General features: G+C 40.9%; 1 protein-coding gene across 4 annotated transcripts in view; it reads right to left on the bottom strand.

Moving 5' to 3' along the window:
- synrg (synergin, gamma) overlaps positions 1-15,556 on the bottom strand; it is a 32,630-nt gene extending 17,074 nt beyond the window's left edge. For 3 of the 4 annotated variants that reach the window (XM_041045836.1, XM_041045837.1, XM_041045838.1), the window contains exons 1-14: positions 15,470-15,556; positions 10,915-10,955; positions 9,902-10,038; positions 9,370-9,497; positions 9,005-9,110; positions 8,798-8,909; positions 7,449-7,853; positions 5,660-5,938; positions 4,417-4,494; positions 4,044-4,240; positions 2,899-3,144; positions 2,649-2,788; positions 1,166-1,290; positions 547-609 (exon numbers count right to left, since the gene is read on the bottom strand). In XM_041045836.1, the coding sequence (XP_040901770.1) occupies positions 547-609; positions 1,166-1,290; positions 2,649-2,788; positions 2,899-3,144; positions 4,044-4,240; positions 4,417-4,494; positions 5,660-5,938; positions 7,449-7,853; positions 8,798-8,909; positions 9,005-9,110; positions 9,370-9,497; positions 9,902-10,038; positions 10,915-10,955; positions 15,470-15,504 (2,092 nt within the window). In that variant the 5' untranslated portion in view covers positions 15,505-15,556. The remainder of the gene's footprint in view (positions 1-546; positions 610-1,165; positions 1,291-2,648; positions 2,789-2,898; positions 3,145-4,043; positions 4,241-4,416; positions 4,495-5,659; positions 5,939-7,448; positions 7,854-8,797; positions 8,910-9,004; positions 9,111-9,369; positions 9,498-9,901; positions 10,039-10,914; positions 10,956-15,469) is intronic. The other variant, XM_041045840.1, reaches the window with a different exon arrangement.
- Between the last annotated feature and the right edge of the window lie 88 nt (positions 15,557-15,644).

Here is a 15,644-nt window from a genome sequence, read left to right as displayed (position 1 = left end):
GAATGCATCCTTGAGTTTCAGCGGTTGTTAATCCACTGTGGTGTAATATATGCATGGACTGAAACAGAGAATCTGTTCACACTGCTGGTGTACGGTGGAAAAGAGATAACTAATGGGCTCATTAAGGAGATGGAGCCTGACAATGCCAAGGAAAGGTCACTGCAAAGCATGACTTACTGGAGTTGTAAAAGCTGTCCCCATCGGAAACTGTTCTAATGAAACAGGGATGGGAAACACACTGGTATCAACACTGCAGACTTGCAAAACAAGATAAAGTGTATAGATGGAACAATACTAACATTCATCTACATCTAACATACATCTAACAACCTCTCTCTTCACAACAAATTCCAACCAAAGCACAACCAAGATTTGTTTTCTAAGGATGATGTAACATTGTTTTTGAAGGTTTGCCTACAGGAACCATCTCAGAGCCCAATATGTCCTTTCTGTGGTTTGGAGAAGATGCCAAAGTGATTTGACTTGGGAATACCCAAAATATATTTAGAAAAAACAATGGATTAAATGTGTAATAAAGTTTCTTACCAACTGGTTTCTTGTCAGCAGGTTGCTCAAGCTGTCTGAAAACACTGTATTTGTCTCCAATATCTGGATCAGAACAAATTAAAAAAGAATGGGTAAAGTGCGAACAACAAGTACAATACATTTACCAGGCAGGCAGGTGTGTCCAACAACCAAAACACAGAGTTCATAAGTAGTTAAAAACAATTCCATAAAACTGCAGGTTCCTCTGCGTAACAATTTAACAAGATTTAAAGTTGCAGTAGGTAACCTTCAGGGATCCATTTTATTTTAGAAGCCATAAAAATGCTGTATTAGGAAAGGATAGTATTTCACAATCTGCAAAACAGCAGTGGAACTATTCCACAGCTGTGTCTTGGTGAAATATGTGGAAACACAAATGAGTGATGGGACATCTCAGGCGATGGTGTCACACACTGCTTTCAATCCAGTTATCTAGCTCTATAATGTAGCAGGAGGGATGTCATTCTCTGTGCTGCTGTGTTGGTTTAAACATTGAAGTTCATATATTCTTTCCCTCTCTAACCTACTTTAACATTCCTTCCCCAAGGTTATCTGGCTGGAGAGCACACAATGTTCCTAAAACAGCATAAACCTTATATGAGGTGTATGTAGAAGGTACCTGAGGCATGGGGTGTAGGCTCTGCAGGCTGATCCACAGACAGCTGCTTGAAGACAGCGTACTTATCAGAGGATGTGACGGAGGCGGAGGAGGAACCAGACACTGGAGTCAGCATGGCAGGCGTGCTGCAGGGACAAAATAGCTATAGTCAGACCTCAGGAAGAGGGAGGTTCAATATTGGAGTTTAATCCCCATAAGCTGCCTGAGCTGACTGAACATTTGCCCTAGGCTCCAAAAGTTTTGTGAATCCCTTTTTTTTGTTAAAAGCTTTTTCATTCTATTAACAGGTTGTTGATGGAAGCTAAGGGAGCTTTTATGTACAGATGGGTGACAAAGTAAAGGAAAAGGAACATAACAAATGCAGATGCTTCCACACAGGTGCACTGCATGGTACAATCAAGCAGTCCAATAATGCTCTGTGGCACTAATTAACATGTTATATATTGTTTGTTTGATCCATACAAAAACCCCATTTTGTGCTGGACTTGACTGAGAGCAGCTGTCAAACAACCATCAAAGACAAGCCAAGACACAATCTGGCACATTACTCCATGGAAAAACATAAATTATTGTTTTTATACTTTGGTTTTTGTATGATAAATGTGATAACAATTTGTGTTATGTTCTGATGCTCCTGTGAGATACAAAAAAAAAACCAAAACAAAGCTCAGCATGCATAAAAATCTTATTTTACAATGCAAAAGTTTTTGATTTTATAACATACAATAATCAAGCACTACCGGGGAATCGTTAAGCTCACTTTCCAGCAAATGTTAGTCTCCTCAAAGCCCTTTCTTAGCAAGGCATCTGACAGTAAGTTATGCCTGCCACTTCAGGCAGCCTAACAAGAGCTTTTCAGTCTCTCATTTAATTAAATGACGATCTCAGAGTGTGAGACATTCTTGTTACATTGCTGAAACAGTCAGGATTGTATGTTTTCAGGGGAGAAGTAGAAGAGAATTATAAAACGCCTGTGTCACTTAGATGTGAGATATTTTATTTCTGCTCTCCCTTTGTCTTTCAATGGATAATTGCCTTTCCACTTCCTCTCCATGAAAGGATGGTCTCTCCACATGGGCTGGAAGTAATATAAAGAAATAAGCTTATCTACTTTCCACTGAAATGAATTCATTAAGAGATGACCCAAACTCATTGTTATTCTGGGGAGGTTACTGTGAGATATTAAGACAGTGTGTCTGACTGTAAGGCTCTCAAGACAGACAACGCACAAATATTATGCAGAATAACTCAGCTATAAATAACCATCCAGGGCTGAATATTAGATGCTCATCACTGCAAACATTTACACCATTTCTTCAAAGAAGCAGAGGTAGCTGGAGTACAAAAGTAGTCAGAAATAATGAGGAACATTGAAAGTACAGACTTATTGGAATGTAAACTCAGCATTTGGTGAGAGTCATTACCTAAAACCTGCAGATTTTTAAGACATACTCAGTGTCTCCACAGCACTCACACCCTGTACCTGTTTTGGTGCTGAGGTGCTATGGTGGTGGGGAAACTTCCTCCTGACTCCCCCTGGAATTCAGTGAAGGCCTGGTCTCCTCCTCCAGCCTTTGGAGCCTCCTGGAAGTCCTGGAAGTCATCATCATCTGCTTTGGTCCCCTGCAACAACAACGTGTTAGTTAATAAGATGTGATTTATGATTAACTACAGCATCAGCACACGAAACAAGTGTCCAGGAAAAGGCTGAGCTAAAAGCATGGCTGTGTTACCTGTGTGGGAGGGAAGCTGGCGATGAAGCTAGTGTTTGTGGGTTGCTGAGCCGGTGCTGCAGGTGCCATGGCCATGACTGGTGGTGCTGGTGAGGGCATGGCCATGGAGACTGGGGGCTGGGTTATCATGGGCTGCTGGTGCTGGGGCATGACAGGGGCCATGGCCATAGACAGGGCCGGCAGGTTGGGCACTGGCGGAGAGGGGAACTGACTGAGGATTTCCACATTCATTGCTGGGAGGCCACTCTGAAACAAACAAAACAGGTTTAAAGGAATCCACTAGTGATATTTTATGTTTTCATTATCAGCAACAAATCCAGTGACAAGAACAAAACCAACAATGAATTGACCCTGTGAACAAGCATTGTCTGTGAAGCCAAAGTCTGGTTTATCTTATTAAGCTGTGCCACAGACCTTCACTGTTGTCCAAAAACTATTGAAAACACATCAATGAGCCACATTTCAAATGAACGACGCCTCTGTAGTTTATTTTAAGTCAGTCCTGCATACATCGTCCTGCTGCAGTAAATACTCCCTGGAGCACCAAATGCACATTAAGCTGATGAGTTAAATCACGTGAGATCATATGAGAATGATGGCAAGCACGAGATATCACAGCTTAGTGGCTTCTGGTATTCAAACTCGTATTCACTGAACTATGAAAAAAAAAAACTGCTGTTTGTATATAAATTATTCAACACAGTCAAGTTCCTTTGAATAGATGTCACAGGTAGACTCAAATGTTTTCCCCCTCACTACAGAATACACCTTGTTGTGCTTGTGTTTTAAGGCTCTTGAAGATTTACATCACCAAAGGTGTCTTATTATTCTTTGCATGGAAGTGGTGGAATCCAGTGTTTTTGTGTGCTGCCTGCAGATTTGCATCCTCCCAGGAGTTGGTGGTGACAGGCCCGGGCTGAGGATGATAAGAAGCCTCCTGCCAAACTCGGCTGATGTGGCCATATATTTGGCTTACGATGTTTCACAAGCCCTGGGCTGATTCACAGCACTGCTTCTTTCTCCCTGTTTGTAACTAAGCCCATCTAATTTCACTGTGGAGTTTATGGCACAGCTCTGTGGAAGCCATGGGGGATGACAAGTGAAGTCATTCTAAGTGGATAATTTGTCTCGACTTCACTGTTTACCTGCGCCACACCAATTAGTGCAAGGACAGTGTAGAGCTCCTCCTTGGTCAGCATGCCAGGTGTTGTGCGGTTAGCTGAAGCCCATATTTGCCCCAGTGCTTCCCTAGGAAGACCTGATGACATTAATATTGGGTAGAGTTTGGCTGTGTCTATCCCTGCAGGGGTCATGGTGAATTCAAGAATCTTCTTGAACATTTCTAAGGACACAAAAACAGAGAGAACAACATTCATGTATGCTAGAAACACAAACTTAGGTAATTAAATATTAAGACAAGCTGGAAATCAATACGGTATTGTGTGGTTTCTTTAAAAAAAAAAAAAACCCAGAATATTTGGTATGTTACACTGGATGTTCTCATGTGTAAATGTTTACCTGGGACGAGGCTGTCATTGTACACCCAGGCTGGCAGCATGGGCTGGATGTGCTCTTGTTGTGGGTACACGCCAACACCTGTCACAAGCAGACACGCATGCGCGCGCACACAGTTAGTTGTTATAGCAAAAGCCTTGTCCAGGCATGAGATTTGCCAAGCGTCTTGGCAGCTGAGCCCTGCTTTGTATCGAACTCAACAAAATCATACACCTGATGTCTGGAAGGCTCTGTGCAGATGTAACGCTCCCCTGCACTGAATCACAAGTGTCCTGCCACGTCAGACATCTATAAATCAGTCTGTGAGCTATTTCCAGATTCAAGGAGAGGGGAGATGAGACTGCCTTGTAAGAAAAAATAACTAAAAATCTAATTTAACTGCTGACATTGATCTAAATAAACTGCAAATGGACTAAGATACATTTTGAAATGAACTGTGGCTCGTTTTGAGCCTGTAACACTTTCTCAGGCAGCTACTTTGCACATAATACGCCCATCAGTCTTGGTAAGTTAAAGGAATCTTATTACAAATCTCCCTGGTTTCCATGATGAGCTTCTATATTTCCCTCGATGACATGGAGGACGTGGACATAGACAAACAAATTACAGCACAAAGGAGTAGCAGAGGAGCATGCACAATCAGCCTTGGATTATGTTTGGACCCCAGTGGCACCTGCCAATCCATGCGCATCCCTGTTAAACCAAAGCAGTCAGCATGCGCCAAAGGTCGTTCTCTGAGAGGGTGTTACACGGCGAGAGAACAGACGGCAGCTTATTGAGTCAGCAGGTATTACTCCCCAGGACCTCGACAGACACAGTCCATTTCCACAGTGTGTGCAGAGAGCGCCAACATGAGAGGCCCCTCTAATAAGATCTGGCCTGAAGTAAGAGAGGTATAAAGCTGGTAGAAACGAGAGCAGCGATTTGGCTTTGGAGAAGATGTAAAGACACCAGGGAGGACACCTGAAAGACACCACCACTCCATGATAATCTCAGGGGTGAAGAAAAAATCAGCAACAGTCAACAGTATGGGAGCATGGGAGGTACAAACCAACTACGACCCAAAGAGGTAGAACAGATTAAGCTGCTGCAAAAAGTACAGAATTATTTTGTCAGGGTTTAAAAGAGTGAAAATATTTCCCCAGGACAGAAAGAAAACTACTGCCTTGATTGTGTGTTAATGCTGCAGCAAAGCATGAGAGAGAAGAAGAAGCTATGAAGTCTAATAAACAGGCACTTCTCTCACCACTGTCACTATTGGTTTGGGAAGATGAGTCAGCAGCGGATGGGGGGACGCTGGGTGCTGACACGGGGGCCTCAGGTAGCTTTTCTGCAGTGAAGACAGAACTCAAGTCCTCAGGGGCCGCAGCCCAGTTCCTCGCTTTAGTGCTGGATTGAAACTGGGCTGAAACTTTAGTTCTGGGACCAATTTCAGCCAAACTCTGCTTGGATTTAAAGCTAACCTGGGCCGTCTTATCAGCAGTAAGATCACACGAGGAGAATAGCTTCTCTTCCAGGGAAGGGCCTAAAGGGGTGAATGAGGAAGAAGCTTCTTTATAGCACAGACTAGTTGTACAAAGCAATTAAAGTGTCCAGTTTATCTGAAGTTAAACTAACAATTACACTTGCTGTTATATTCATCTGTTAACTAAGCATCTGTGGAGAAACAGAAGATAATAGCCAGGTAGAGCTAATGAATGAGAGAGATGGTTCTTTTTCCTGACTTGGCTCATGGCAAGTCCAGCATGACTGAAGCAGCTAGTAATAAAATGAAGGTTCCCAGTGGAGTTTTAGACCTCCAGTACCATTATGGTGCTGTTTTTCTGAGTGGGTCCCTGTTTTATCTCCTGTACAAGAACATACGTACATGTTCATATGCATGTGGTAAAACACAAAGATATGTTGCAATGTGCCAACAAAAGCAGGAAAGAAGAAGACGGCAAGATACTTAACAGTGATATAAACAATAATGGACTGAAATTGGCTTTGCAGATGTTTTATGAGGGAGGAATGTTTGTCTACACTGAATGTAAATATAACTTTTGTTTGTCTGCAAGAAGATCACTAACATTTTTGCTGAACTGACAACATAAACTCATATACAGCCTTCCTCTTGCAGTATGAAGATCTACTTGCAGTTCCAAAACTGACTTTTACACAGCCAGCAGTGAAAAACTTTACTTACTGCTAGCTTAAAAACAGACCGCCATCAGATCTTTAGACTTTATGAAAAAGCTAAGTTTGGCACCTCTGATGAAATTTGCAACAGGCTTCGTAAATATCTCCCTTAGTGTGTTTGTATATGGTTTGATGTCACACAGTATTTTCTACACTATACATAAGGTCCTGTATTAATCCTCTATTACCAGTGTTAAGATTTTTTTTTACAGGTCGCTATTCTGTTCTAAGCAATCCTGACACCATCTAATCTGCTTATTCCAGATGCTAAACAACTAGGTCAGAAATGTCTTAGAGGATTGGGGATGACACTCGATGGAGGGCTAGATGTTGCATTTCTCTGGACAGAAGGTGATCTCACTGTCCCGTCATTCATAGTTCACAGACTGAAAGCTGTCACAGAGCAGCTGCTCATCCTAGAGATTAGACGACAGACGACACATGAGAGTGACAGTCTTCCATCACGGCACAAACCTTAAACAGATTCAGTAGTGGATTCAACTACAACATGGTTAAAACCTACTGAGAAGCATTCTCTCTAAAGATGAAACAAGGCGGGTTTCTTATTTATTCCGCACCATTGTTTGCCTAGTATGTAGTGTCTGATAGCTTTAAAGGTTTAGGTAATGAGGCCATCTGCTGTGCTGGCGGCATGCTCACACTGCAACGCAGGCCAAGACCAACTCAAAATCCGGAGGTACCAGCAAAAATATTGAGAATAAAAGCAGTGCTACAAGTACAAAAAAATAAAAATAAAAATCACAAAAAACCCTCCAAACCAATTCAAAGTGTAAATGGTTGAGTATAAATGAGTGGGTTTGGGAGGGGAGGTGTCAACAAAGCAAAAGAAGAATTACCTTGAAATGTAGATTGGGAGCTTGTGTTGACAGCAGAGTGTTGGGAGGCAGTGGGAACGGACACAGAGGCAGGGAGGGATTGTGAGGAAGGGAACGAAGGTTGGACTTGGGCTTGAGAGGAGAGATGGAAGTTGGAGGAAGGGAAAGTGTTTACAGGACCCTGGACAAAGTCACTAAACTCATCATCGTCCTCAGAGAAACCTTTCTTAGGGGCAGGGGACGAAGGCGGGATGTGAGCCTGAGAGGAAGGGCCAAAGGTGGAGGGAGCGGAGGAGGATGAGGAGGGCGGAGGGAAGGAGGCTGGGGCATCTACAGGCCCCTGAAAGTCACTAAACTCGTCATTGTCCTCGGACAAAGCTGGGGGGAGGGAGTGAGTGGTGACAGACGGGTGTGATGGCGATGAGTCTGCAAAAATGAAGAAATAATGATGATGGCACAACACATGACACACACTACAATGGAGAATTAATTAAGTTCTGTGGAGTGAAATAAATACTACTTTGTGCAAGACCAAAAATTGTAGAACTGCAAATTCGACTAAAATCCTAACATACAAAGTTTATCTAATGCCTATGTAACTTAAAGCCTATTTAAATGAAATGTGGAGCATCAATTTTCAAAACTGCATTTGCAAAAATATCATCACCAGAATAATGACTTTAAAGCAGAGGTTCCCAAACCTGAGAAGTCAGGACCCCTCAGGTCTACTGGATCACAAGAAAATCTTGTGGAGCCACGAGATAATTAATGAATATAAAGGGATATAAATCAAACCATCCATCCATCCAAGAAGAAAATCCATTGTCCTGCAGCATAAATTTAAAATGTTTTTTTTCCTGACTTTTCTCTAATCTTTACATTTCCCATGAAATACCAGTTTTATCTTGTCTTGTCACTAATTATTATTCAAATCAAACACTTTGAGAGTTAAAAGAAAAATCAGCACACTCCTGACTTTGTCCCTGTAAATGCAAGCCAACAATTTTCTGAAATGCACATTAATAAGTGAGGAAAATCTACAAGTCTAAGAAACTATAAAAAGTTCAGAAAGTGAACACTGAGGTTCATAAACAGATGCTGTTATGAACACAGATGAAGTAAGAGACAGAAAAAATAATATGATAAAAAAATGTGATTATGAATCTGTGTTGCACATTATACACTCAGACAGAAAATCCCAAATTTGGCTCGTCTGGCTGCCAGCTGGGTGGCCATCAAGCTGACCTGCCTCTAATCCAGTTATTCTTCTCAGTCGGAGGCATTTCAGCAGAGCTGCAGAGAGCAGATCTGCTGATGGAGAGGCACAACAGGAAAAATCCCAGGGATTACAAGTGTTTAGGTGAAGGTACCTGGCTTCTTGGTTTGTGATGATGGAGTGGGGTGCATCTTTGCATCTCTGCTGAAGCCGTCCAAGTTGCCTTTGATTGCCTCCAAGGCATCATCACGGCTCTTCTCCCCTGTCTGAGCACAGCAGGCAACAGAGTATCAAGAGATCAGAGGGCTATATCAGCAGTGGAAAAATAGTCAGGATAATCAGGATGTGGATAGAGACTGACCTTAGGTTTGACACTGCTGAGCAGCCTCAGCTTCTGTTTCTGCTCCTCGAATTGTCTTCTTTTCCTGTCTTCCTCCAGCATCTTCTGTTGCTGCTCCAGGCGCTTTCTGACAGGAAAGAAGAGTGCAGACATTATATGAATAGCCAAACAAACAGAGCAAGTCAAAACATAAGAACGGAACACTATTTACTCTAATGCATGCACATATATTTATCTGTCTTTGTCAGAGCTGGCAAATGGAATTTCTACTGGTTATTTGTAAATTAATGTTATTAGGGTTATATACAATCACCCAAGCCCTTGTGCTTTACCTATGAACACAGTATACACAAAGTCTCCATGATATTAGTGTATAAATGTCTTACTGGTGCTCCTCAGCCATTTGTTTCTGCATGTCAGCAGTGTACTGGGGTCCAGCCGGTCTCATACCCATAAACTGTGGCTGACCCAAGAACTGCATCCCAGGGGTCTGCATCCCAATCGCCATCCCGCCCTGTTTGAAAGAAAAAAAAGAAAAACTTACAAAAAAGCAGCTCAGAAATCTCATTAGAATTTCTACTGTAACACTCCTTTCATTTGATTTCACACAATGGGAAAGCAAAGCAATTCAGAATCACGTTAATGGTAATCATGATGAATAATGATGCTTAAAACCGTTTGTGACTCGATTTATTGGGAAGCAAACTGGGTGAATAGGGCTCTAAACGCAGGCCTCCACGTGAATGAAATCAGTTAAATCAATATACATTAGCAAGTTTGTTAAAAATACAAATGCAGATGACAAAACGCCTAAAGGAACTAAAACTGGGACAATTTCTACCTCAAAATAACAGACAAACAAAGAATCAAGAAGAGAAATATCAACTCTAAAATCCAAATACAGATGCACAAACTCACCTGCATAGGCATGGCTCCTGGGGGCATCTGTCCCCCAAAGTTCATTCCCATCATGCCCTGCATGTTAGGCTGCATGACTGGAACAATAGGGAAGCCCTGCTGTTGTTGCTGCTGCTGTTGCTGCATGGGTACCATGCCTGCAAGAACACACACAAACACTGCCATGATGAACTGTAGACATGGCAAAGAATAGTGTATTCAATTATTATTTGAAGCATGACAGTAAGCCCAATTTAAAGTACGCCAAGGAAAAGTAAAACAAGTCTGGAGTTTGAAAAAAAAAAAAGCCTCCAGGGTCTGGGCATGATTCAGTATTGCAAATCAATTTCCTGGACAGCTGGAAAAAGACACAGGCTCAGCAACAACCAAATCTGTTTTTCTGGTGACTACTGTGGCAGCTTGGAGCAAAATATGAAGAGTGAGGGGGGAAAAAAGTGCAAAAGTCTGTGTGTTTGTTTTCACAGATGCTGTGTAAGCTGACAGCCAGAGCTGAGCAGCCAGCTCCTACGGGAACCTCCAAGGGCCCAGTTTCACCAGCTGGACGTACACCCGGTCATAAGATTAGACTAGGCATGACCTGCTCCTTAAGCCCTACGTAGAATTAATACCTGTTCCACCATATAGGCACAGAGCAATGTCTGAGACTAATTCACATCAAAGGTCGGTGTAAACTGAAAAGTCCTGACTAGTTTCCAAGGTGAAAATAAAAACACTGATACAATGGTGCATCTTATACACAGGTTACATGATCAGCAGGTTCTCAGGGGATTATTTAAGTATTAATAAACACAAAGTCATTATCAATTGTGCGGCTGGCCCTTCACTCTCATAGCTGGATTTCCCAAGCTCAAGATTCTCTTTAGCCTAGCGACCTACAGTGATCTTAATGGAAATGACCAAATGTTAACAGGAAAGACTTCAGAGAAGAAAAGCTGAAGCAATCTGGTTGCAGTTTTTCCGGCATCTATCCCACAGTTAACAGAACCGGTTATGTTAACTGTGGAATGACTCACCTTGTGGCGGTCCCAAACCCCCTCCAACAGGATACATGAAACTGAAGGAGGAAAAAAAGGAAAATAAAAGTTATGAGATTCAGAAAAATGAATGAGGCCTTTAATGTGCTGGAAATGTTTTTTCCACTCCTACAGAAAGCGAAAACAGTGACATTGTGTGTGAGTGACATTTATTGTTTAATGTCAGTATTTGTGCTGCATAAGATAACATTTAAAAGCTAGGTAGGTTAAAACAACACTTCAGGGTAAGGTAAAGGTAAAACATTTACATAAATGAAATGTGAAACTTCGACAAAAGCAATTTTTTCTGTGGCTCTTGTGTTCAAAATCAGTGCAATTATTTCTCCATGAAATGCTCCTTTAATTGGATTTGGTTCCAGTGTGCATCAAAGTGTAAATGCCGTCCTCTGCTGAAGTTATCATCGGCAAAATGGATCTGGAATAATTTGAAATGACTCAACTGAACAAAAAATGAAAGTCTTGTTTGCTATTCTTAATTGCACACTGACATTTTTAGATCTGTGCACACACAGCTGCTTGACTTGCTGTTCAGTTTTTGACGTTTTTTTTCTTTTATTCCTAATTGAGTCAGAGCACATCTGAATGCTCCAAGAATCTTACTACGCTACTGCTGTCATTATATCTCCAAACACCACGTTAATAAAAAACGCTTTGACTACAGGCGCTAAATCTGACAGGAAAAAGGAAAAATGTTATCTAATTTAAGTTTGATATGACCTAACATTTGTTTTGACTTATTCACAAAGACCAGATTCAAGGTGAATTTCCAGATACTGATCTTCCCCTCCGAAAATGTTAACATTAATACCAAAAAGCATCAAAACCGGTGCAGTTTAGTTTCCACGGGTGACTTTGACTCTGTCACTGGGTCTGTGCTGAGAAATAGGCACTTCAGAAATAATCAGAGGACGTCTCTACAAGACAGCCAAGTCTGTCCCACACCAGAGCAAACCCACACAGGCCTTAAGCCATTTGTCACATAGCTTATTACGGCTCAGTTCTTCAGGCTGGAACTGATGATGCAGAAACAAACAGAAGAATAAGCCAGCCATGCCTCTGCTACGCGTGACTGCAAGCAAAATTTTAGCCTCACTAATCCAGTAGGTGAGTGACATAAACAAGAAACTAATTGTAAGACAGTTCAAGCATCTGCTAATACAATTATCAACTCCCCATGGCAAATAAGGAATAAGTTTGACTTTCATTTGGCTTTGCATGAACAATTAAATTTAACATTACAAAGACGTTTATTTTTGTAGACTGCAAGTGTTGAAACAGTTCACTACAGTTATAGTTAATCAGTTATTTTTTTTAATGTCTATAAACGTTGACAGAAAGTGAAAAATTATCATTACAATTTCCCAAAACTCAATGTGACGTCTTCTTACTTTGTCTGACCAACAATACAGAGATATTAAATTTCTAATTGTATAAAATAGAGAGAAGCAGAAAATCTGTATTTGAGAAACTGACTGCATTCCTTAGCAGCTCTAAGGAGCTTTTTAGTGTCTTTCAGGTTATTGTTTTGGTTTCCCTGGCCAAAGCTTTACTCTGTTGATTCAGTCTCTAGACTCTCCTATTAAAGTTATTATGTGTACTATGTAACAAATTATTTGAGAAGATGGAGGCTGAAAATGTGTAGATTTTTTTTTCACTTTTTCACAGTTATCAAAATAGTTGATCAACTAACTGATAATAAAAAACTGATGATAAAAAAAAACACAAGAAAGAAGCTGAGGTTACTCTTCACAGAGTACTGATGTTGTACGACTGGGTTTTTATCTTTAGTGATGATGACTGACTTGGAGGGTTTCACACATCTGCTCTCTGTAAGATTTGCAGCTTAAAAAGCTTTTACAGGAGGACTGTGGCGCTGCTGCCCACCATCCTGCAGCAAATAACAGGTCATGACTGAGCAGATTAACATAGAAGGAGATAAGCAGTGATAGCAGCTGTGGACGCCAGACAGGCCAGTGCCTTGTAAAAGACCTGTAATCATCCAACAGCTACCATCAAACTGCTGGAAAAGCTGGGAGACAGAAGGCAGGGTCGGGAGTTTCAGTCAATGTCATCATCACCGAGGGCGGCAACATGAAAATTACTTTTGGCTTATTCTAAAACTGCTCCTTTAGTGGAATATACAGCGGATATGACAAGTACTCTTTTACAAGGGAATACAGATCGTGAGGCCTACAATGAACCTGATTATCAACAACTCTAACCATCTATCTATCATTTAACTTAATTATCAGGTATAACATACCAAACATTCCCTGGATTCAGTTTCTCAAATATAATTATTTACTGTTTTTCTGTTTCATATCATTGTAAACTGAATATTTTTTGTCATTTTCAAAATCAAAAGAAATCAAAAATTTTAAATTAAATTAAATTTTTAATTTTTAATTAATCAGTTAAATGGTGAAAAACGCCTGTGGCCACATTCCAGAGGAGAGTGACATTTTCCGATGTCTTGTTTTGTCCAACAAACAGTCCAAAAACCGTGAGATGTTCAATTTACCATCATATATGAAAAGAAAAGTATGAAATTCAGTCGTCAAGTTTTGCTTTAAAAATTGCTATAATTATTATTCCACTGTCAAATTAGTTGCAAATTAATTTCCTGTTGATGAGCTAATCAATTAATCGACTGATCGTAGCAGCTCTAATTTGGATTCTGTTAATCACTTATGCGGCCAGGGAATCAGTCAGGGTGAGTGAACCGTTTATTAAATGGGGTTTTTCAAAGTCCACCGCAGCACTGGAGCCAAGGGCCCCCACCACATACTAAGACAGCAAAGACAAACTAAGTCATCTATAAACACTGTGACCTAACATAAATTAATTTCTAGCTGTCATATCTTACAATGAATGGATGAATCATGTCCCCAATTCTCCAGAATCGCCAATGAACAGATTATGCAGCTGTAATTCCAACTTGAAAAGGTCAACAGTTACAAAACACACCCCACAGTAAATTGACTAATGGGATTCTACAACAGGACATCATCTGATATTCAGGAGGTCAGCTGTCTGATGAATGGTGTAATCACATGGCCTGTTGAAGACAGAGAAATCTGCATGGAGCCATCATCTCCTAACCATATTGATATCACGCATCTCTGTCACAGTCTCAAGGAGGGAGACAACAGCCACGGCAACTCTGGCTTAATAACTAATATAATATAATAACTTATTAATTAATAAATAACTTAATGTATTCATAATTCTGATATATTTGCTACAAAGGTTGCTTCAGCTGTCACACAGATTTTTGTAGGCTGCACCACTGCTCCACCTCCTGGCTTTCCACTCTGGTACTCCTGTACTTCTCTTCACTTCAAAAAAAAAAAAAAAATCAACAAAATATGGAACTTAACAAAGGGTTTTACATGTAACTGCATATGTATATCAGGACATTGTAAATTTGTAAAATCCCTTAAGAAAAAAATTGCTTATAGATATAATAACCTGACAGGAATGTTCACCAATTCAACAAATTACAAACCGTTCAGATCAAGACATTCAATAATAATATAAAAATCAAAACATTATGCCATAAAACAGTCTGGCTCTTCTCATTACATCTGCTTTCCAATTGCTTTTTCCTACTGCCCGCACTTATTACCACAGTCTTGAGGGCTTTGGTTTCACCTGTCAGATCAGTATCACCTGGCTAGTCAGGACTCTTGTAGCCCGGGCATATTTATTATTCAGGCTGCTCCAGTTCAGCTTATGAAAAAATCATGAGGCTGGCCTTTTCATCCCCTCTGCAGCCCAACATCTTACTGCCTTAATAAGATAGCTGAACATCACCTAAACATTTACAGCTACCTACTGGCTGGAGGATGGAAGTATCACAGGATTTATTATGTAATTCAGTAAAAAAAATAAAAAATAAACAAATTACTGATTAAACATATAGCTGGGCGATCTGAATCCTGAAAAGGGAAATATGTAAAGCCTTGGCAGCTGGTGTGTAAGAAGAGAAAATATTAACTTATTTGGCAGCTTTTTGTAAGATCTTCATGTTCCATCTGCTTCACCTCATTAGATGCTTAATGATGAACTATGATATCAAATAGATATATATTATATTATTGAGGAAATCGGAGTTGATAAGGCCAGATATCAACACCATCAGCCGTCCACAGGCCTGCTTGCAAGATAGTTGTGTACATTTATTTTCAACAAATGTCATGTTTTATCACTGGATACCGCAAGCTCCATGGACAATAACTGTAACAGACGGTACGACGTGCTAAAATGTTTTAATATTATCAACATTATGGCGATATTTTCGGGCCACTCTGATTGGCAGAGGCAGGACCGGCTAGCTAACGTTAGCTGTGACACCTGACAACCAACCATCTCATCTCAACACAACAAGCCTCGACAACAAAACCAGCGACCAGCGCCGTCTTTGAGCTCCCTCCTGGGCGCTAAATGTGAGGCTAAGCGACCGTCAGAGGTGGCTACTTCACGAACATATTATATTTTTCGGGACAGAGCTGATTTTAAAAAGCTAAAATACCTGCTGCCTCCTCCAGATCCTGGACGCAGCGCCATCTTGATACCAGTAGTCTAGTAGCGGGATGACGTCAGCAGTGACGATGGTGTCACGTGGAATTTACCCTGAGTAATGTCTCCCAGGCACAACCGCCAGCCTGATGTTTTGGGGGTTAACGGCCCACGGTGAGGTCTTCCAG

This window comes from Toxotes jaculatrix, chromosome 9 (assembly GCF_017976425.1).
Source record: "Toxotes jaculatrix isolate fToxJac2 chromosome 9, fToxJac2.pri, whole genome shotgun sequence".
NCBI classification, from domain to species: Eukaryota; Metazoa; Chordata; class Actinopteri; family Toxotidae; genus Toxotes; species Toxotes jaculatrix.
Note: the sequence above shows the minus strand (reverse complement) of the source record. Positions and strands in the feature narration are given on the sequence as shown.